Raw genomic sequence first — 23,533 nt, 5'->3', positions numbered from 1 at the left:
CAGCATCTCTTCACTCAGAAATATTGCACACATTATAATTTTAAAGTTGGAATAATTTTTATGAAAGACTCTCAAAGATAAAAACGTTCTCATTAAAATTTTGTATTAAGTTTTTTAAAAAGCAATTTGGTAGCATGAGGTAATGCTTTTGAAAGGTAATAATTATCTACAGAGTGCAATTCAATGATAAAGCTTTTTATATAAAGCTGATTTTACAAGCCATCAGAATCTTAACAGCAACATTATCAACTTTTCATGTATACTGTAATACTATAAAAGCAAAGCTAGGGCAGCGACTATAAAATGCACACAAAGAAGAGCAGACTATGGTAGCATGAAGCTTTCCTGTCAGTTTAAGCATCTTGCACTGACTCTTGAAACAAAGGCTATATGATGTACTAAGATAAGCTAGAAAGCCTTTTTTCTTTTGTCTTTTTTTTTTTTTTTTTTTTTGTAGTGAGGCTTTTTTTGCAGTGCTTGAAGGGGTGGGGACTAGACAAATTTTGATGCTTGTTCCATCCTTTCCTCCATTAGTCTGAATAATTGAGAGTTGACTATATGTTTAATTGATCTATCTAGCAAAAAGTGAATCATATTTGTTTGCCAAATGATAAAACTACCTGAGAATTATTCTGGTGTTTAATTTTACCTCAAGTGATTTACAGAAAATGGAATGTTTATTATGTATTACAATACTTTATTTATATCAAAATTACCATTTAGAAGATATAAATTAATTCTAGTCTCCCTGTTAAAATTACACACAAAAATAAATTTATGCTTCTCTAGATACAGGATGGTGCCATTTCAACATCATCTAATGCTACTTAGTTACACACTAACCTTGAAATTTGGCCCATTAAGTATCATAAAATATATTTATGACTGTTGGTCACTTCCTTTTTACAGAACATATGTTTTGAATACTTACATATCTAAGTTCTCTAAAATAATTGAATGTGAAGAATTAAGCACAGATGCAGTTTTAAACTCAATCCTGAAAACTGGGGAAATGACCTGAAATAAGCCAACTTTATTGTTTTTATGAGGAAAGGAGACAGGTGCCAGTTTGGTCAGCCCAGGTAGGCAGAGGAGAAATAACCAGCAAGCAGAGGATCAGTTCGAAGTAGCAACAGGTAAGAAAGAACACCTATAGCTCAGCTGTTCAGTCTGTCATCTGCTTGATTCTTCTTTTTTCATTTTCCAAAATATACTTAAGTTTCAAATTTACTACCTTAATTACATATTTACTTATTTAATCCCATTGTTTATTTAAATTTTAATTCCTAATGCAAATTCTGTTCAACTTTTAGAATGGCTTATGTTGTGATCAGTGTGTAGCGGCTAGTTTTCACTTGTAGAGAATTCGAAAAGTTATTTGTTAGGTAAATGTAATAGACCAAAATGGTGTTCCATCTTGTAGTGAGCTGCCCTAAGGCATAAAGATAAGGTAAGAAGTTGAAATTATTGGTCAAAGCAGATGTTCCTTAAAAGTACTTCTACAGAAATGTTATTGTGGGAGGTGAATAAAATTTAGGAAAACAGACATTATGCCTAATATTTCTTCAGAAAAAGACAAACTCATAATGATCACCACACTAACAGCCTATTTCTTTCTTTTCTGTTTTTCTTTTTCTTTCTACCTGTTCTTTTTTTTTTCTTTTTTTGAGTGGGGAGCAGGGGGAAGTTTGAGACAAGGTTTCTCTGGGTAGCTCTAGGCTGTCTTGGAACTTTCTTTGTAGATCAGGCCTGGATCTCAGAGATCTGCCTGTCTTTGCCTCCTAGATGCAGAGATTATAGGTGCACACCACCACCACTTGGCTTACCTATTAATATTTGTTTCATAAAAAAAAATTGACACAAGGATTTACCCCTAAAGGAGTCTCTAGAAGACCATTAATAGGTGTGGGCACCTTGACTGATTGAGCCATCTAATCAGCCCCAAAGATTTAGAGAATTTGAAGAAGTACCCACTTAAACTTTATAGTTACCTATAATGAATACCCAGAGGCTAGTTTATACAACAGATCCATGTGCATGCCTATTTACGTGTCTCTCTGTATGCATCCTTCTCAAAGGCTTTACATAGATATGGTATACAGGGTTATAAACTGAGTAGAGTAAGACAAAGTATTTTACCCAAAGAAGAGACAGACAAATAACTAAAACATATTCATAAGATAAATTGATAGTACACAATGGTTGAATAAAGCTTAAATGAACATGTAAAAATGAACATTTTATCAGTTCAATGAGAGAAATAATTACTAGAAGCTAGGACACTTGGATGAGATTTGAAGAAATGGGATGGACTCAATAGCTTTGAATGAGGGAAACACTGAAGAAGACCATCTCAGTTCATATTGTATCATGAGCGCAAAAAGCAATATAATATACAAAGTTGGGCTGTTTTCAGGAGAGAGGGAAGTACTAAGTATTTCAGAGAAGTCTCAACTTGAGTTTATAACACTGTTTAATTTTCTAGCAAGATTTGTAATGTTCTATCTACATATATGCGAAAACCTGTGAATGCTATATCACAAAGTGAAGTGATGGTCTACAACTTGAATTTGCAATATAACAATCCTTTCTTATTGTGGTTCTGCTTTCTGACTGAACTGCTATTTAGCCAACCTTGATTAAAAATACATACATCTCATATGTGGAATTATAGAAATATTTCCTAAAACTTCTTAAGTTTTAAATTAAACATCATATTGAACAGTGTGAGGTCACAAGCTTCTCAGTCCTACCTCATCTGACTTGTGTCCCTGTTATAAATGATACAAGTTCCATGCTGGTTATGAAGTCTGTTGTCTTGGTGTTACAGTACTTGTGTTCAACTAACCTGCATTTTACTTTAAAAAGTCCCCTTTGCCAGCAAAGGGAACCCATAAATAGATTCCTTTAAAAGAAAAGGTGGAAGTTCTATTAAGTCATACTGAAGAACACACATGCTTTTTTATTTCAAGATACTGTTATAAATTTTTTGTTAATATTGTATCTTACTATCCTCACTGAGTTAAGGTTTATCATAATTACACATGCATAGAAAAAAACAAGGTATACACAGATAGTTTCACTACTATTCATACACAGTATCAGTGGGGATGACTAAACTATATAAAAAATAATGGGATATAAATTAACTAGTTGGCTACCACAGATATCCAAGTTTGGGCACACAGAAAAACAGTAGAACTAGGAAGCAACAGATTAAAACACCAAATTTTAAAACTTTATGTCACACAAATGAAGTTAAGAGATGAACATATTTGGTTAAATATGCTGGACACCAGACCACAAGTTAATGAAAAGTGAAATATAACCATTTTTTCTGGCTTGTTAAAGAGAGAAATGATTATAAAAAGTAACCACGAAACAAGAGATGGGCTAGAGATGCGGCTTAGCTGGTCTCAGGATTGCTTGTCTAGCATACATAAAGCTTCGTCCCCAGTACCAAATAAAAATAAACAAGCAAAAATTAGGACTGGCTGTACATGTTTTTAATCTTGGAATCCAGAAAGTGGAGACAGAAAGATTAGTAGTTCAAGGAGTTTGAGGCCAACGTGGAGTATGTGAGACTCTGCCTCAAACAATAAATAAGGGTGTTAAGGCCTAGGGAGAGCTCAGTTGCTACAGTACTTGTTCATTGTATGCATATGCAGGACCCTGGGCTTGATTCCAAGATGAGAGAGGGGAAAAGGAAGAGAATGAGGGTAGGCAAAGGAGGAGGGACACATATGGGTGTGTGTGTGTGACAATAACGACAGATTAACTAGAAAGATTTAAGAGGCCATTAACTACTAACAAGATAGATTAGAACAAATGAGGTGGTAAAAATATATGTAGTAAAAATAATGAAAGAAAAAAGAGCCCAGAATTTGAGAGGAATTGGGAGGCAAAAAAGAGGTAAGGAGTATTGGTGAAATTATATTTTAAATAAATTAAAAACATAAAATAAAAGGACAAGGCTGGAGAAACAGCACAGCCTTTAAGAAGTCTTTCAGAGGACTGGAGTTGGACTCCCGGTATCTACATGGTGGGTTGCAACTCTCTAACTTCAGGAACAGGGGATTTGGTGGTCTCTCCTAGCATGTTGGCACATGTGATGCACAAATATACAGGCAGGCAAAACACCACTACTCATAAGCAAACAAACAAAATAAATAAAAATATAAAGGACACAAAGTTGGGAGGAAATAGAGGAGAATGTGGGGAAGTTGGGGGGATATGATGCATGGGTATGCACATATCAAATCCTCAAAGAAATACTAAAAATACATTTTAAAAAAACTTATAAACATGGTCTCCCCAGTAAGAGTTAAAAACAAAGTGAGTACATAAAGATTAAAGATGTTGAACAAGAAATATCAGAGGTAAGGAAGATGACAAAAAACTGTCTCAGAATCTAAGTGACTGAGATTTTAAAAAAGGATACATACAGTACCAAAGAAGCTGAGGCAGGACAGTTGAGGCTAGCCTAGGCTGTGCAGCAAGTTGTAGGCTGCCTAAGACTATACCTAAGACCCAGTTTTAAATAAAAATAAAAACCACACACATACAGACATTTATACACAAAACATCAAACAAAAATATAAGACAAAACAAAAACAAATTAAAACAAAACGAACAAAACAAATCCCTGAGTTACCAAAGGAAGCAGTGCCTCAGTAGAGTTACAAGAGCACAGTTTGCTGAAGTGGTAGCAAACCATGGCTCTGAGCTCAGTGCTGCCACCTGATGAGGCGAGAATAAGCAATGACTTGAACTTCCTGAGCCTGTTTCCTAAACAGTAAAAGCCTTGAGAGAATATTTTATGGCACCATGACCATGAATGACAGAGCATAGCAAGTTTCCTTTTACAGTTCCAGAAGATGAATGGGAAACAAGGAAACCATAATTACAGATGGGGAAAAAGAATGTAGTGACCTTCAGAAGTCTCTCTGTAGACTGAGTCAAGTTCAAAACCACCACATAAAGAATGAGGTGATGTAGGGGGACCAAGTACAGCACACTTACCTGAAAATGTCAATAAACAGTGGAGAAGACGGAAAAAAGTAGCTATTGAGAGAAAGAAAACAAAGAATATTTTTAAAGATAATTTTGAACTATGCAAGTCAGATTGACAGAGAAGGGAAAGCTGGAGCAAAGCAGATGAACAATAGCAGAGAAGACAGAAAGCACAGCCAGAATGTACAGTGCTTTGTAAGCCTGCTAGACAGGGCAGGATGTTAAGAAGGCAAAAAAGTGGGGGACTGGAGAGATGGCTCAGCAACTGGGAGTACTGGCTGCTCTTCCAGAGGACCAGGGTTCAAGTCCCAGCACCCACATGGCATCTCACAATTGTCTACAATTCCTGTTTAGGCGATCTGAAATCCTCACAGATATTCTTGCAGGCAGAACACCAATGCACATAAAATGCAAATAAAAAATATTTTAAAATGTTGGGGAAACCTACAGAAACAGCTGACCTGAACAAGGGGGAGCTCATGGGCCTGACTGACAGCTTGGAAACTAGCATAGTTTCCTTGCATGTGGGTGGACAGTTAGGAGGACTGGGCAGTCTATGGGGCCTCTGGTAATGGAACAGCATTTATACGAAGTGTATGAATGGACATTGGGAGCCCACTCCCCAAAGAGGGATACTCTCTTATCCTAGACACATTGGGGAGGGCCTAAGTTCTGACCCAAATGATGCGACAGACTTTGATGATCCCCAATGGAAGGCCTCACCCTTTCTATGGAGGAGAGGAGGGATGGGATGGGGTTGGTGGGGAGGCATGGGAGAATGGGAGATGGAGGAAACTGGGATTGATATATAAAATAAGATTATTTCTAATTTAAATAAAAAAAAGAGAGAAAGGAAAAAAAAACAGCACTCAGGAGGCAGAGGCAGGTGGATCTCTGAGTTGGAGTCCAGCCTGGTCTGCAAAGAGAGTTCTGGGACAGCCAGGGTTGTTATACAGAGAAACTCTGTATCGAAAAACTGAAAAACAAAACAAAAAAATTAAAAAAGCAAAAAGTGAAAGTGAAAGCAAAGCCCATATTGGTTGATTATTTTGAAGGCTTTAATACTATTTAAATTTTAGCAAAAATGGTTATAACACAAGTTAGTTCCATCTAGGTTTCTACTTTTTCTTTCATGAGAACTGACATGTAAATTTTCACTTATTTTAATCATGGCAAAATAGAAAGTTTGAATGGGCTACAGCATTTATATTAAGAATAATTTAAAGTTTAACAGCTACACTATGCTTTAAAAATTACACTTTCCAGACAGTAACAGATGAGAGCGCCTACAGATAACCCTGAACAGGCCACACTCAAGTGTCCACTGTCCAAGAACACAAACAATGCTTAGGGAGACCGCTCTGCTGTCTGACAGTGGTTTCTTTCCTATAGCACTGCAGAATGCTAAGGTAAGCATGAAATCCACTGACCTTGTTCAGTCTAGCACTTCTTAACCTTACCTAATCATAATGAAAAAAGAAAACAACAAAGCTTAGAAAATTAAGAATGATTTATATGAGGGTATCTGCTTGCAAATGAAAGTCACTCTTTACTTGCAGTGAACCAAATGCATAAGACATATTGATGTGAAACTTACAGGTTTATCTAATTAATTTACCTTGTTTTATACATTAAATTTTGCAATATTTTTTCTCTTCTGTCAGTGTGTATAGCCTTCTCACATACTTAGAGACCTTTAGTAATTTTGAAATGATACATGCCTTTAAGAGCATACACAATGGGCCATCTTAAGCCGGGCATTGATGGTGCACGCCTTTAACCCCAGCACTCAGGAGGCAGAGGCAGGCAGGTCACTGTGAGTTTGAGGATAGCCTGGCCTACAAAGCAAGTTCTAGTATAGGCTCCAAAGCAATACAGTGAAACCATGCTTCGAAAAACAAACAAACCACAACAAATGGCTTTAGTTTTTTAGCTTTCCCCATGCCTTTTCAGAGGTGTTACAGACACAGGGAAAGATTCTGAAAAGCGGACCTTTTGTACAAATAAAGTTATACCTGTCTCTGTTGCCAAAACTCTTTTCCTCACAAAAAGTGACCAGGGACAAGAAACCTTTGAAGAAAGACTTTTTTCCCCTTAAGAGTAGTGAGCTTTCCTATTACTGATATACCCAAAATGAAGTTATTTACTGGAAGGTTTGACCCTGCATAGAACTAAGAAGAAAGGGCACACCAAGAACTAGAGAACAGAGCCACATATTGTCCAAACTGTGGAGAAGTGATAGTCATGGAGAGTGGCAGTACCCTATGACTAAAATCCCCTTACTGTGGTAATTGAAGCAAGCACTACATTTCCAGAGGGTGGAAAAAACAGCTTATTTTGGCTCAAGTGTAGGATTCAGGAAGAAACCACTTTATGGATACTGCTTAAACTGGCAGGATCTTGCCTTCCAAGGACTTCGTGGTATATAAAAATGAAGGATGCCGAGAACTGGCTGAGTATTGGCCATATGTGCCTGAAATTTCTTATGGCTAGAATGTGTCAACAGCAAATCTCATGTAAAAGACAGGTATATGAAAATTCAAATAGAAATGCAGGAAAATGTAGGATAGATACAGGACAGCTTTTTCTGCCTGTTTTTTTTTTTTTTCAAAAGAGAAAGCAGTGGCATTAGACACATAGCATGAACCTCGTTATTTAAGTTTTAAATAATGAAAATCCCTATTAATTAAAATAGCTTGAAACAAACGAAGCACATCTGTGAGTTACTAAAAGACCCCTTAAGAGCCTGTGACTAAGGTGCATCATTAAAATGACTGAGTGATATGTTGGTTCTTCTCAAATCACAAGCTACTGCCAACAATTAAATGTAGAATCATCACTGTAATTGTTTCTGAAACAGCTGCTCTTAGCTGAGGCAAAACTCTAGGAAACGCCCATTCTAACTTCACCTGATTCTAGGCTTGGAAAAGAAAGCATGGAGAGGAAGTTGTATTAGCTAAAGTGGGTCTAGCAATATTCCAAACTAAGGAGAAAGTGATGTTTACACACGACTATTAGGTAATTTAGAATTCTTGCTATATGAGTCATATGCAAATATTGTATTTTGCATATGTATACATATATCCAACTCTACAAAGTTATAGTTTCACCATGATCCCTAGACATTTGAACATCCCTAGATATACGAACATTTGAAATATATTTAGGAGCTCTAAAGTATTTTTTGAAATAATCAACATTTTCTTAAAGCCTTATGAGTAGAGGAACACATTCATCAAAACAACATGTTACTGTATATACATGTCACACACTACTAAGATATACTTAGTAGCATGCATATACTACTAAAGGTAAAAAAAATCTCACCAAAGTCTAAGGATCTTGACCTGACTGATGCACACTATGAAGTACCACTACACAGGCTGCCAAGAGTTATATACTAGCATCTAAAGGTTCAAGAGGAACTTCAATGCCCAGAACAGCATCTGGTTCTACAAATCATGAGCTACTGAAGCTGTATCTGGGGAATACATAACTAGACATAGCTGGTGAGCAGTTAGAAGCACTAACCATTTAATTTGCTTCAATGCATTTAATGCCACTAGTATTCTAACTACCTGTTCTATGGAGGAGGAAACAATATAGAGGTTATTTACTTCAAATCAAAGTGACATCACTACTACAAGGAAAAGGTGCTTGGTAAGATCCTCCTGTGGGATACATGGAAATGCCACACATTTACTTCTTAGAGGCTACAGCACTGCTCCAAATCATAAGCAGCAGATCACTGTACAGGAATGACTATGGCCTAGAATGGTTCAGCCTTAGGATCCTGATTCTAAAGAAGGCATCCCTAAAAGGTTTATGGTGAAAGAAGAAAACATTAAATAATCTAATGATTACTACACACTGTGGAATATATATTACAATAAAGTTAATGTTATACTGATGCTAGTCACATATTTTGAAAGCCACAATTAAGCTGCTGGAAGCTTATCATTGAAGACTTTCAAAAGCTGAGGGGATGATATCATTTAGTTTTCTAAAAATAGCAGCCATGTTGTTAAGCATCAATTGCTAAAGACAGACAAGAAAGGCAACTATCTTACATATTAAATCTGGAAATTGATATTATGTATTTGAAACTATGGTTATATCAAGGGAAAAACCTAGTCAGAGAGAGTATGCTAAAAGAAATGATAGAAAAGATATCTTCCTTTAAAAGTACGTAAAATATCTAAGAATGTATTATAAAGGTTTCTAAGTATACTTATCTAAATTGATAATAACAACTTAACTCAAATGAAGAAAAGTCTTGCTCATATGCACTGTTCACTAAAACACTGTCTACTAATTTCACTTAGTGTTACAAATCCTTGAGTAGACCACGCCCTCTCCTTAGAACTTCCTGGGTCAGCCATGCATGTAGTGGACCCACCCAGCCATGCCAGACCCTGCCTTCCTCTCAATCTTGGCCCTCCTACGCCCTCTGCTTGAGATGAGTGTTTGGCCAGCTCAGGTCCAACAACACTCCCATCCCCTCCTTGGAACTTCCTGGGTTGGCCCTACACATAATGTACCTGCCCCACCATGATGGGCCAACCAGAGCCTGCCCTCACCTCAATCTTGGTCCCCTCTGCCTTCTGCTTGAGGTGAGTCTGGGGCCAGTTCAGGTTCAACCTCCCCCACTCATCCTTTCCTTGGATCTTCCTGGGTCAGCTCTGCAGTAGCAAACCCACCCTGGCACAAGGACCACCCGGAAGGATCCTGACCTCATCTCAGTCTGGCTCTGTGTATTCACCCCACTACGCCCACTGCTTGAGTGGACCTGCCCTGGCAAGCTGGAACATCTGGAGCCTGCCCCATCTCAGTTTTGGAACCCTATGCCCTCTGCTTGACAACTCCAAGAGAGCTCAGACATCCAGAGAAATCGAAGTCCTGACCCACCTATACCTACCTGGAAAGGAGAGTAGAGAGAGATACCTCACCTGTACCCACTGGAAGAAGAGATGGGAAGATTGCAGTACAAGAACACATTCAACAATAGAAAGACCAATATAACACCACCAGAATCTAGGGACTCTACACCAACAAGACCTGAACACACCAACCCAGATGAAGCAGAAAAGAATGACCTTAAAAACAACTTCATGAAAATAATAGAAGTCCTCAAAGAGGATATGAGAAAATCCCTTAAAGAAATGGAAGAAAAAACAAACAAAAAACGAGAAGAAATAGAGGAAAAGATGAACCAAAAAATGCAAGAAATCAACAAATCTCTTAAAGAAAGCAAGAAAAACCAAGAAAAAAAAAAAAACAATTAAACAGATGAAGAAAACCATTCAAACAGTTCAAAAACAGTTCAAGACCTGAAAACTTAAATAGAGATAATTAAAAAAAAAAAAAAACAAAAAACAAAAAGCAAACCACAAACTGAAGGTTTGTTAGAAATAGAAAAACTGGGTAAACCATCAGGAACTACAGATGCAAGCATAACAAACAGAATACAAGAAATGGGAGAGAGAATCCCAGGTGCTGAACACAAAGCAGAGGAAGTAGATTCATCCACTAAAGTAAATCTTAAATCCAACAAATCCTTAACACAAAATATCCAGGAAATGTGGGACACTGTGAAAAGACCAAACCTAAGAATAATAGGTATAGAAGGCAAAGAAGCCCAGTTCATAGAAGAAAACTTTCCCAATCTGAAGGACAAGAAGCTTACCAAACACCAAATAGTCTGGACCAAAAAAACAAACAAACAAAACCAAACATATAGAATAAGTAAAGAATATTAAGAGCAGCAAAGGTAAAAGGCCAAGTAACATATAAAAACAGACCTATCAGAATTACACCTGACTTCTCCATGGAAACTCTGAAAGCCAGAAGGTCCTACATAGATGTTCTAGAAACACTAAAAGACCACGGATGCCAACCCAGACTACTATACCCAGCAAAGCTTTCAATCACAATATGACTATAAATTATATGCCATGACAAAACCAGATTTAAATAATACATATCAACTAATCCAGCCTTACAGAAAGTTCTGGAACGAAAATTCCAACCCAACAAAGTTAACCACACTCAAGAAAACACAGACAATAGATAATCCCACTTTACCAGAAGTCAAAAGAAAAAGTGGGGGTAAACCTATTTACAATACTACCACCACCACCAAATCCAAAACAAACAAGAGTTAACAATCAATTATCCTTAACTTCCCTCAATATTACCGGTCTTAACTCACCAATAAAAAACATAGGCTAACAGAAAGGATACAAAGACAGAATCCATCTTTCTGCTGCATACAAGAAACATACCTCAACTTCAAAGACAGATACTACCCCAGAGTAAAGAGTTGGGAAAAGATTTCCCAATCAAATGGAACCAAGAAACAAGCGAGTGTAGCTATCCTAATATCTAACAAATTGGACTTCAAACTAAAATCAATCAAGAGAGATGAAAAAGGTCATTTCATATTCACGACAGGAAAAATCTATCAGGATGAAGTCTCAATTCTGAACATCTATACCCCAAATACAAAGGAACCCATATTCGTAAAATAAATATTACCAAAACTTACATCTCAAATAAAACCTCACACATTCCACCCAAACACGAAAGAATATACCTTCTTCTCAGCTCCACATGGAACCTTCTTGAAAATCGAACACATACTCAGCAACATAGCAAACCTCAACAGATAAAAAAATAAAATAAAATAAAACTTGAATAAGCACCTACATCTTACCTGTTTCTTAGCAGACCACTATGCTTTAAAATTAGAATTCAACAACAACACAAATTGTAGAAACACTACAAACTCATGGACATGGAACAATATGCAATTGTACCATTCCTGGGTCAAGTTAGAAATAAAGAAAGAAATTAAAGACTTCCTAGATTTCAATGAGGATGAAGACACAACATACCCGAACTTATGGGACACTTTGAAAGCGATAATAAGAGGAAAGTTCATAACACTAAGTGCCCACATGAACAAAATGGAGGATAGTCACATTAGAGAATTAACAGCACAACTGAAAACTCTAGAACGAAAAGAAGCAACCTGGAGGAGTTGACACCAGGAAATAATCAATTTGAGGGATGAAATCAATCAAGTAGAAACGAAGAAAACAATACAAAGAACCAATGAACAAAGAGTTGGTTATTCAAGAAAATCAACAAGATAGACAAACTTTCTTCCAAACTAACCAAAAAGCAGAGAGAGAGAGAACATGCAAATTAGCAAAATCAGAAATGAAAAGGGGTATATAACAATGGTCGCTGAGGAAATCCAGAGACTCTTCGGGTCATACTTTGAAAACCTGTACTACATAACATTTGAAAATTAAAAGCAAGTGGACAAATTTCTCGATAACTATCACTTACCAAAATTAAATCAAGAACAGATGAGCAATTTAAATAGACCTATAATCCCTAATGAAATAGAATCAGTCATCAAGTCTCCCCCCCCCTCCCAAAAAAAAAAAAAAAAAAAAAAAAAGGTTCAGGGCCAGATGGCTTCAGTGCAGAATTCTACCAGAAATTCAAAGAGCTAATACCAACACTCCTCAAATTGTTTCACACAATAGAAGCAGAAGGTTCATTCCCAAACTCTTTTTTTTTGAGGCTACAATTACCTTGGTACCAAAGCCACACAAAGATATAACTAAGAAAGAGAACTACAGACCAATATCCCTCAGGAATATTGATGCAAAAATACTCAATAAAATACTGGAAAATCGAATCCAAGAACACATCAGAGAAATCACCCACCATTACCAAGTAGGCTTCATCCCAGGAATGCAGGGATGGTTCAACATGTGAAATTGCATCAATGTAATCCACCATATAAACAAATTTAAAAAATAAAAATCATGATTATCTCACTAATGCTGAAAAACTCATTGAAAAAATTCAACACCCCTTCTTGGAGAGATCAGGGATAACAGGAACATACCTAAATACCTAAACATAATAAAAGCAATATGTAGTAAACCAACAGCCAACATCAAACTAAATGATGAGAAATTCAACACAATTCCTCTAAAATCAGAAACAAGACAAGGTTATTCACGCTCTCCAAATTTCTTCAATATTGTACTTGAAGTTCTAGCTGGTGTAATAGGACAAAGGAAAAAAAAAAACCCACTATTTGCAGATATGATAGTTTAAATAAGTGACCCAAAAAACTTTACCAAGGAATTCCTACAGCTGATAAACACCTTCAGCAAAGTGGCAGGATACAAGATCAACTCAAATAAATAAATACATAGAGAAAAAAGAAAAAAAATCAGTAGCCCTACTATGTACAGATGATAAATAGGCTGAGAAAGCAATCAGAGAAAAATCACCCTTTACAATAGCCACAAACAACAAAAAGTATTTTGGGGTAATATTAACCAAACAAGTGAAAGACCTATATACTAAGGAATTCTAGTCTTTCAAGGAAGTAATTAAAGGAGATCCAGAAAATGGAAAGATCTCCCATGCTCTTGGACAGGCAGGATCAACATAGTAAAAATGGCAATCTTGCTAAAAGCAATCTACAGATTCAATGCAAATCCCATCAAAATCCCAGCACAATTCTTCACAGACCTTGAAAGAACAATACTCAACTTTATATGGAAAAACAAAAGACCCAGGGTAGCCAAAACAACCCTGTATAAAGGAACTTCCAGAGGCATCACCATCCCTGACTTCAAGCACTACTATACAGCTATAGTCCAGAAAACAGCTTGATATTGGCACAAAAAACAGATAGGTAGACCAATGGAATCAAATTGAAAACCCTGATATTAACCCACACACCTTTGAACACATGATTTTTGACTAAGAAGGTAAAACTATACAATGGAAAAAAGTAAGCATCTTCAACAAATGGTGCTGGCATAACTGGATGCTGGTGTGTAGAAGACTGTAGATAGGTCCATATCTATCACCATGCACAAAACTCAAGTCCAAATGGAATAAAAATCTCAACATAAATCCAGCCACACTTGAATCTCTTAGAAGAGAAGTGGCAGGTACTCTTGAACTAATTGGTACAGGAGACAGCTTCCTGAGCATAACTCCAGCAGCATAGACACCGAGATTGACAATTAATAAATGGGACCTCCTAAAACTGAGAAGTTTCTGTAAGGCAGAGCACATAGTACACAAGACAAAATGGCAGTCTACAGAATGGGAAAAGCTATTCACCGACCCCACATCTGACAGAGGGCTGATTTCCAAAATATACAAAGAACTCAAGAAACTAGTTACCAAATGGCAGTCTACAGAATGGGAAAAGATATTCACCGACCCCACATCTGACAGAGGGCTGATTTCCAAAATATACAAAGAACTCAAGAAACTAGTTACCAAAGCACCAAGTAATCCAATTAAAAAGTGGGGTACAGACTAAATAAAGAATTCTCAATGGAGGAATCTAAAATGGCTGAAAGACACTCAAAGTGCTCAACATCCTTAGCCATCAGGGAAATGCAAATCAAAACAACTCTGAGATACCATCTTATTCCCTTCAAAATGGCTAAAATCAAAAACACCAAAGAGAGTTTATGCTGGAGAGGATATGGAGAAAGGGGCACATTCCTCCCCTGCTGGTGGGAGTGCAAACTCATACAGCCACTCTGGAAATCAGTATTGGCAGTTCTTCAGGAAAATGGGAACCAATCTACCTCAAAATCTAATAATTCCACTCTTAGGCATATACCAAAAAGATGCACATTCATACAACAAGGGCATCTGTTCAACTATGTACATAGCAGATGTAATAGCCAGAACCTGGAAGCAACCTAGATGCCCCTCAACTGAAGAATGGATGGAGAAAATGTGGTACATTCACAGAAAGGAATACCACTCAGAAAACAAAAAACAAAAACAAAACTTGAAGGCAAATGGATAGACACTATCCTGAGTGAGGTAACCCAGTCCTAAAAAGACAAGCACAGTATGTACTCACTCATATATGGATTTTAGGCATAGAGCAAAGGATTACCAGGGAGAAATACACAGTGCTCTGGAGAAGGGGAAATAGACAAGCTTTCCTAAGAAAATTGGGAGCATGGGGGGAGAGGGGAAGAAGTTAGGAGAAAGAGTAGGGGAGAAGAGGATAGTAGAGGTGGGCATGAGGGAACAGGAAGTTTGAGACAGGGAAAACATAGATGAGAACAAGAAAAGAGATATCATAATAGGAAGCCATTATAGATTTAAGGAGAAATCTGGCACTAGGGCAATGCCCAGAGATCTACTAGGACAAACCCAACTAACAATCTAAGCAATAGTGGAGAGGCTACCTTTAATGCCCTTCCATGATAATGAGATTGACAACTACCTTATATGCCATCCTAGAACCTTCATCTAGTAGCTGATGGAAGCAAAAGCAGACACCCACAGCGAAACACTGAGCCGAACTCCTGGAATCCAGTTACAGAGAGGGAGGAGTGATGAGCAAAGAGTAAAGATCAGGCTGGAGAAACCCACAGAATCAGCTGACTTGAACAAGGAGGAGCTCATGCTCCCCAGTCTGACAGCTGGGAAACCAGCAAAGGACTGACCCAGCCCCCTGAATGTGGGTGTTAGTTAGGAGGACTGGGAAGTCTATGGGGCCTCTAGTAATGGATCAGTATTTATCCCTAGTATATGAATGGACTTTGGAAGGCCATTCCACATAGGGGGATACTTTCTCAGCCTATACATATGGGGGAGGGCCTAGGCCCTGCCCCAATTGATATAACAGACTTTGAAGATCCCTCATGGAAGGCCTCACCCTCCCTGGGGAGTAGAAAGGGGATGGGATGGGGGTTGGTGGGGGTTATAGTAGAGGATGGGAGGGTGAGGGAACTGAGACATGTAAAATAAGTTTGTTTCAAATTTAAATAAAAAGAGAAAAAAATTTCCTATATTGGGAGAACCTATACATTTCCTGGTTTAAGAGCAAAAGGAATATGTTGTTTTAACAATAAAGTATACGTACATATTAATTCATTTCCATTTAAAGTATGTCAAAATATTTTTTATAAAAGATTTTATTCAAGATCTATTTAGTAAAATGCATAAAAGTGTAGCAATTAGGTATTTCTGTATAAATATAGGAGAAATATGCTTATATAGGGAAGTATCCTTTTAAAAATCTGACTGCATGGCATTACAAAGAGTATCATACAGAGATGAAAACATGTCTATATCACTATGTTTACTACTAGTTTTAAGATTCTAAATTTAATGATAACTCTGTCCAGAAAATGTTGTACAACAAGATAGATCCTAAGAAACAATGGATGGTAACTAGAATTTATCACAACACTACCAGCAGAATAGAATTGAGACACTGAACTTGTACATGCATGGAAAGGACAACTTAATGTGTAAACAGATATTACTCAGCACATTCTTTTACTAGAATGTGGTCATTGCCACCAAGTACACAAGCTCATGCATAAGATCAAGACATTACATACAGCGGAGATCACAACGTCATGCAGAAAACAACAGCGTGCTAGATGATCGTACCAAATTTGTGCAGATGTTCTCCCCCACCCCATGAGCCACTGCCAGCAGTTGCTATGGAGTTTGGTTACCCATATCCGTGACACGAACGGTGTCCTTTGGAGGATCTTGTTCCCTGTGGCTGTAAGTATTCTTATTTTTATATTTTAATGATGTTTGCTATGAAAAATCTTAAGAACAAAACTAAAATTCATGGAAAAGTACAGTTTTTAAAATATAATACTCAACAATTATATGCACACTATCTCAAGCAGATATGAAAACACCACTTATATTTGAACATATGATCAACAATAATTTATTGTTCACTTAGATGAACCCAGAGAAATATGTCTGATGACAGTGCTCCAGTGAGTGGGGGAAAATAAATCTCCAAAAAGTATTCTGATTCTAGCATTGAGAAATCTGTGCAAGAACCATTTCCGATCTGGCTAATTACACTCACATTGCCCAGTTCTACATGAAAACATCTTTCTATTAACTTTCTTTTATGTAACTTTGCATCTACAGACATTACTTTGTAAACAGTAAACAAATTAATTTTGTATTTATAATGAAAAATAAAATATAGTCATCAAAATGTTTTCCCCTGTTATTCTAAACACAAATGGCTTTCAGTATTTAAATGCCTTTTGGGGAGAAGCCTATTTATACCAAAGTGTATCCTGGTAAAGACAAAATTTTATTTTCCTATAGGTAATACCTAATAAAGTACTGATATTTACAAAAGCATAGACTAGAGTCTGGAACCATAGATACTCCAAGTGACTCAGCTCTGTGCCTCTTGACAGTGCTATTCAGTCCTTTCAGAATAGTGAATTAATTTATTTAAGAAAACTAGAGACTATTTTAAATCAGGCCCGTGAGTGGAAAAAAAAAAAATACAGCCAACTCTCAATAACAATGGAAGCTAGGATGGAAAAGTAAACTGACAATCTAAAAATCTTATTTTGATAATTTAAATTCCTTTGCTTAGCAAATATTTGAAACAAAAATCTAAAATCCTCCTCACATTAAAAAAGGACTTGAATACTACTTTTTTTTCTGCCTTCCTACAAAACATTCTAGGAGTTACTAACAAGAACTCTGTCATAATGCACACAGCTGCAAACATAGAAACATCCTTTTGTTTCTAATTTTTCCAGTTTAGACATTTAAAACTATCTAGCTAATATTCTTATGTCTGAGATCACAATATTCTTTCTTTTCATAGAAAGCATGACTTTATAATCCATTTTTTTAAATCGCAAGACATTTAGCAAAAAAACAACTACTTACCATAGTCAGTATCAGCAATGATGTCTCACTTTGTACAACTTACACTTCCCAAGTTATACATTTGCACGTCATATGAATTCAACATGATACTTAGATTCAACATCAGTATAGTTCATGACAGAAGCCACTGAAAATGCATAATCTGACTACAATAAAGAGGGGCTTACAAACGCTCTCTCTCCTGATTTTATATATTCTTGAGCAAGACAGTACCCTGGTTGCCCTCAGTTCCTGTCCAGCAATCAATCACCACACAACTGGGCAAGCAGACCAAGCAAAACATCAGAAAGCTCACCACATGAACTATTTTGATCAGCAACCAGTAAAAGCCCAAGTGTAATGAAAACACGAATGGCTTTGAAACTATTCCAAGGCTCTGAATAACTACAGTGAAATCTCCGTACAACGCACATTTGCCACAGTGCAAGACCTAAAAGGTGACATTCTCAGATTGCTATCTATTTACAGAAGATGTTGTGAAAAGCACCTATATTCTAAGATAAAAGACACTTGAAAATTACAATAATGGGATAAGTGATAAATGATAAACTAATTTATGATAACTCCTTATTGTTCATTAGAGTTTAAAAGTAGATTTTTACATTATGATGGCTCTAAATGTAAAGTTTAAACAAATTTGTTAAAATTTAACAAATTATCCTTTTTAATTAAGAATTTCACAGTTTTTTTGAGGGGTCATGGTGGCATGGTGGAAGCTGAAACAGGAGGATCTGAAGTTCAAGGCCAGCTTGAGCTACACAGTAAATTCAAGACAAGCCTGGGCTATAGAAGCCACTGTCTCAAAAAGCCCAAAACAACAACAGCAACAATAAAAAGCATTAGAATTTCACCCACTTCTTTAATATATTGGTTAAAAAAAAAACAAATAAAGACAATAGGTATCTGCATGTCAATATTATAGCAGGTTTATAACATATCATTTGTTATATTTGCAAGGGTAAGGCTAAATGGTAAAGTGTATATTTATTTAACAATGGCATTGAGTTTTATGTGTATACAAGAAAAATTTGACAAAAATTATACATAGTAAGTGAAGATATATTTATTTAAAAATGTACTGTCACTGGGTTATTTCATTAAGTTATAAGAGCAATATTTAGATTTAAGCTTAAAATTAAAAAGTGAAGAAACATTTTCCTACTTACAACAAAATACCATTTTAGAAACTACTTTTCTACATGGTTTAAACATGCCTCTCCCTCTCCAAAAAATATTTATTTATTTATTTATTTATTTTATGTATATGAATGTTCTACTAGCATGTATGCCTGCATGGTAGAAAAGGGCATCAGATCCCATTATAGATGGTTGTGAAACACTGTATGGTTTCTGGGACTTGAATTCAAGACCTCTGAAAGAGCAGCTAGTGCTATTCTTAACTACTGAAACACCTCTCCAGCACCCAACTTAAACAATTCTTAGCAACTTTATGACAAGTGAAAAAACATCTTAAAATAATATTAAATTATATAATTCTAGTTAATGTTTCCATAGGGAAAAAAATGCACCAGAAGTAGTAACTTCCAAGGTCATTTCATTTCCATTTGGATTTGGAGGAATAAATCCAGGAGATATGTAAGCATTTCTGAAATTCTTAATTTTCCCAAAATACATTAAAATAAGAATAGGAAAAGGTAAGGTGTAATTTCTCTTCACATTTTGATCAGTCTTACATATTATGAAAGAAGTAAACATAGATTTTTAAACAGAATCAAGAGGAGGTTTTAGGTAACATGAAATTATGTTTTTAATTAAAATTTATTATTATATTTGTGCACATGAATGTGTTTGTTCCATGATACAAGTGTAAATTAGAAGGCAACTTTGTAGGGTCTGTTTTCTCCTTTCACCTTTATATGAGTTCTAGGGATTGAGGTCAGGCTGCCAGAGTTGCATGGCAGGCTCCTTTACTTACTGAGTCACCTTGTCAGCTAAAGTTATCAACATTCAAAATCTTGATACAGTACATTAGAATGATGTTGTCTATGATTATCTCTAATAAAAGTATATCAATACTAAACAGAGCAAATGGAAAGATAATGCTGCAGATATAATTTGATGAACATATTATATGTATGTTCTCATTAACAAAATTTTATACTTCCTGGTAATATGTATCTGAGACCAGCAGAATACTATTCACATCTCAAGAATGTTGCCATACAATGTTAGAAGGTAGACAGACCAGAATATGATCAGGGAAGGCAAATAAAACTGATTAGGCCATGTAACTGTAACCAAAAACTTCGTTTTTCAGAGATCAAAAAGTCATCAATTACTTTTACTTTTACCTGCAAGTTTATAGTGTTAGAAGGTTGCAGCAAAATCATAAAGCTGACCTGTTGCAGCAAAACCATAAAGCTGACCTGAAGCAAATAATCCTGTTTTCTACTTACCTCCTCTGGGTTGGCATTAAATGTGAGGCTTCCTTCATCTAGCTGCATATACAGTTTTCTAAAAGAAAATCCTAAAGGTGGGTTCTTATTGTATATAGAACAGTGACCCCAAGTGGATTTACACAACCTATAAAAATAAGAGAAAATAAGACCAAACTGGTTATAGTTCCTAATATAAACATCCATTCACATAACATTCTGAAATTAGATGACACAGAATTAGATTCTGCAGTTGTTAGAACATAATCCAAGAATGGAGTCATGCAAAGGGAATTCTGGGTGCTTGTGAGAAAACTCCAAGAAAACAAGTCTTGTGACCTCAATTTCTTCAAAAATGTGGAACTGTTCTTTGAATGTGCTTTTCCAGGGACAGTGAAGAGGAGAGAACTTACTTCAGCTGTTATTACAACTGGTCATTGTTATTTGTCATATCCCAATGTTGTCACATAAGGTCTGCCCTTATGATTGAGCATCTTGCTCATTTGATTCTTCTGAACCCTTGGATTATAAACTGTCTGGTGCTCTGAATAAAGTTGGCTATCCTTGAGAGTAATCTGCCTCACTTTTAGGCTCCTTTCTCCCAGGCCTCACTGCATTTAGAGCAGAAGATATGTGGCTATAAACTTTATTTTAAATTCTGAAACTCTAGTTTACTAGAATAAGATAAGTGCCATACAATTAGCAATTTTGATAGCATTTAAGAATTTCAGTTACAATGATTAACATACTCATTAAAACTATCTGAAGTTAAACACAGCAATCAAAAATAATTTCAATGATACATGACAACCACTTAGAGATTACTAAAATGGGTTTTAATTGTATTGGTTTGCTCAATCCTGTCAACAATTCTCTGATGTTGGCTGTATTTGGAATTTCTTTTGTGGGACCGACAGTACAAATAATGACACTGAGACTTATTAATTATGAAAATTTGGCCTTTAGCTTAGGCTTGTTATGAACTAGCTCTTATAACTTAACCTGTTTCCATTAATCTGCATTCAGCCAAGTGGCTTTTAACTCTTTCCCACTCTGTACATCTGACTTGTTCCACAGCTCCCTGGTATCTCTCCCCCTCTCTTCTTCCCAGAGTTCCTCTCTCTCCCTGGATAGCCTGTTTATTCTCTCCTGCCTAGCTATTGGTCATTCAGTTCTTTATATTAAACCAATCAGAAGATATCATAGGCAGAGACACATCTTCATACAGTGTACACAAAAATTCTGCAACAGTTGGTGCACCATAGAAGAAGAAGAAGAAACAAGAAGGTTCCCAAAAGAAATCCAGCTAATATGCATGTGGCAACATTTAGATAAAAGTCTTACTCAGAACGCACAATGGTAAGAAGCTAGTTGGGATCTATTAAATAGCCCATGACAACTGTGAAGTAACATGAAATGCTGGGCATGGAGACTTCACTTGATTTTTCAAAACAGTAAACATTAACACCAAATTAAACACAGCATAATTTCACAACTATACATATCAAGTACTATGATGCTGATCATGCTTAAGATACTGTTTCAAATCCATGATTCTCTACCAACACAAAGACATGAAATTTTATTCAACCTTGGATAAGAACTGTACCACATAATGCACTCTTTTCCGTAGATTAGGATTGTTCTTTCCAATCCACATGGAGGCACTAGTTAGTATTTGAAAACTAAAGTGTTTAGTGTAATGCCTCAGAGTCCTGGAAACATATCAGCACATTAAGTCTAGTGTATTACTATGGAGACAAAGAAAATACAGAAACTATATTCCAATACATTTTAAATGTCTTTAAAACCTCATGAAAAACACATACATACCTAATTCCACTAAATTTAGAAATGAATATTCTTTTAAGCTCAGCTATAGATAGACTCAGCTGGGTGTGGTAGTGTATAACTGCACTCCTAGCAATGGGAGCCTGAGGCAGGAGGATCCGGAGTTGAGGCCAGTTTTGGCTACTAAGTTTCTATGCTCTTTCAGCAGAGCAGGAGGCTACTTAGGAATAAATAATATTTTAAAAGATAGTTTGTATTCTACAAAAGCTCATGGTGCAACAGCTATTAAAATGTCTATGGAACAAACTGTCTGTTGTTTACCTGCTTCAGTGATAAAAATGGGTTTAGAAAAAAAAAATATTGGTGAAGTTGTCACAATTTAAAAATTGATGATAGCAAATACTGTTACACATAAAAGCACACATGCTTCCTCTGGAATAAAGAAAACATTGTTTAACTGATCTTTAAGTATGCTCAGTGTTCAGACAGTGTTCTTCTGGGAAACACAAACTTCAACTAGATACAAAGACTACAAACTTTGAACTATAAATTCTTACTCAGAATGGGTATGTTTCTCAAATAACTGCCATGTCTGAGGTGTAATAACTGACACATTTTGATTATAACTTCCTTCTTTCTGTATAGTCATCATCACATTGTCTTCTCTACTGTCTTTTTGGCAATATCAAAATTGACTGAGAAGATAACTATTACTTATTTTTCTAGTAAAATATATATGCTCATATTAATAGAAATTATTTTACACTATATCATGCTATATAAAGAACATTAAAGAAGACAGGGATCTGAGTTGAATGTTGGTGGGTTGCACTTACCCTTGCCAGAGAAGTTCATCATTAGCAAGGTCTTGCCAAACACAGGATGCTAAGCATAGGTCAGTTGCATTTAGGTAGGACAAGATGGTGAAGCTAAGCTCAGGAGGCAGCATTTCCAAGTTAATGAACCCTTCCTGCTCTTTAGACTTCCTTGCCTTCAGAAGATGATATAGATCAATGCCTCCTTGTGCTTGTTTCCGGTGGCTGGAGTGAGAAATGTTGTTTGAAGTCACTCTCCTGCTCTGCTCTCTGCTGAGGTAGCCTGGCTCACTGTAGGCTTCCTGTTGGAGATGCTGGTTTCTGGCCACTCTCCAGAGTCCTTGACCCATCTGCAAGCCTGAGAAGGTCAGAAGGTAATAAGGATGACACAAAAATGTAAACCATCTTTCCCATTGGTACAACAAATCTGACAAGACATTTGTTTATCAGGACTGTAATTTCCCATTAAAGCCCAGTGAAAGCTATAGAGAAGCTTTAGGGGGGTTTGGGGTACAGCACTTGGCAGAGAAGTTTAACTACCTGATCTGCTCATTGACTCTATCCCAGCTTGCTGGCTACAGACTTTTAAGATCCACAGGTGACATAATCATTTTTCATGTGGTGGGAGTGAAGTTGCTGATGTCCTGAAGACACAAATTATAATTGTGTGAACTTATGGACCAGTATTAAATCCAGCTCTGATCAGAGCACAGAAGTTCAGTTAAACGGCCTCCAGACATTGTTTATTTTTATCACAACTCA

At 36.4% G+C, this 23,533-nt stretch overlaps 1 protein-coding gene across 2 annotated transcripts in view; it reads right to left on the bottom strand.

Moving 5' to 3' along the window:
* Positions 1–23,533, bottom strand: part of Fbxo8 (F-box protein 8) — a 44,953-nt gene that overhangs the window by 5,544 nt on the left and 15,876 nt on the right. For both annotated transcript variants that reach the window (XM_051182442.1, XM_051182443.1), the window contains exons 2-3: positions 22,793–23,129; positions 20,187–20,313 (exon numbers count right to left, since the gene is read on the bottom strand). In XM_051182442.1, coding sequence (XP_051038399.1) covers positions 20,187–20,313; positions 22,793–23,121 — 456 coding nt within the window. In that variant the 5' untranslated portion in view covers positions 23,122–23,129. The remainder of the gene's footprint in view (positions 1–20,186; positions 20,314–22,792; positions 23,130–23,533) is intronic.

The sequence above is a fragment of the Phodopus roborovskii genome, unplaced genomic scaffold, assembly GCF_943737965.1.
Source record: "Phodopus roborovskii unplaced genomic scaffold, PHOROB, whole genome shotgun sequence".
Classification (NCBI taxonomy): domain Eukaryota; kingdom Metazoa; phylum Chordata; class Mammalia; order Rodentia; family Cricetidae; genus Phodopus; species Phodopus roborovskii.
This window is presented reverse-complemented; position numbering and strand designations above follow the sequence as displayed.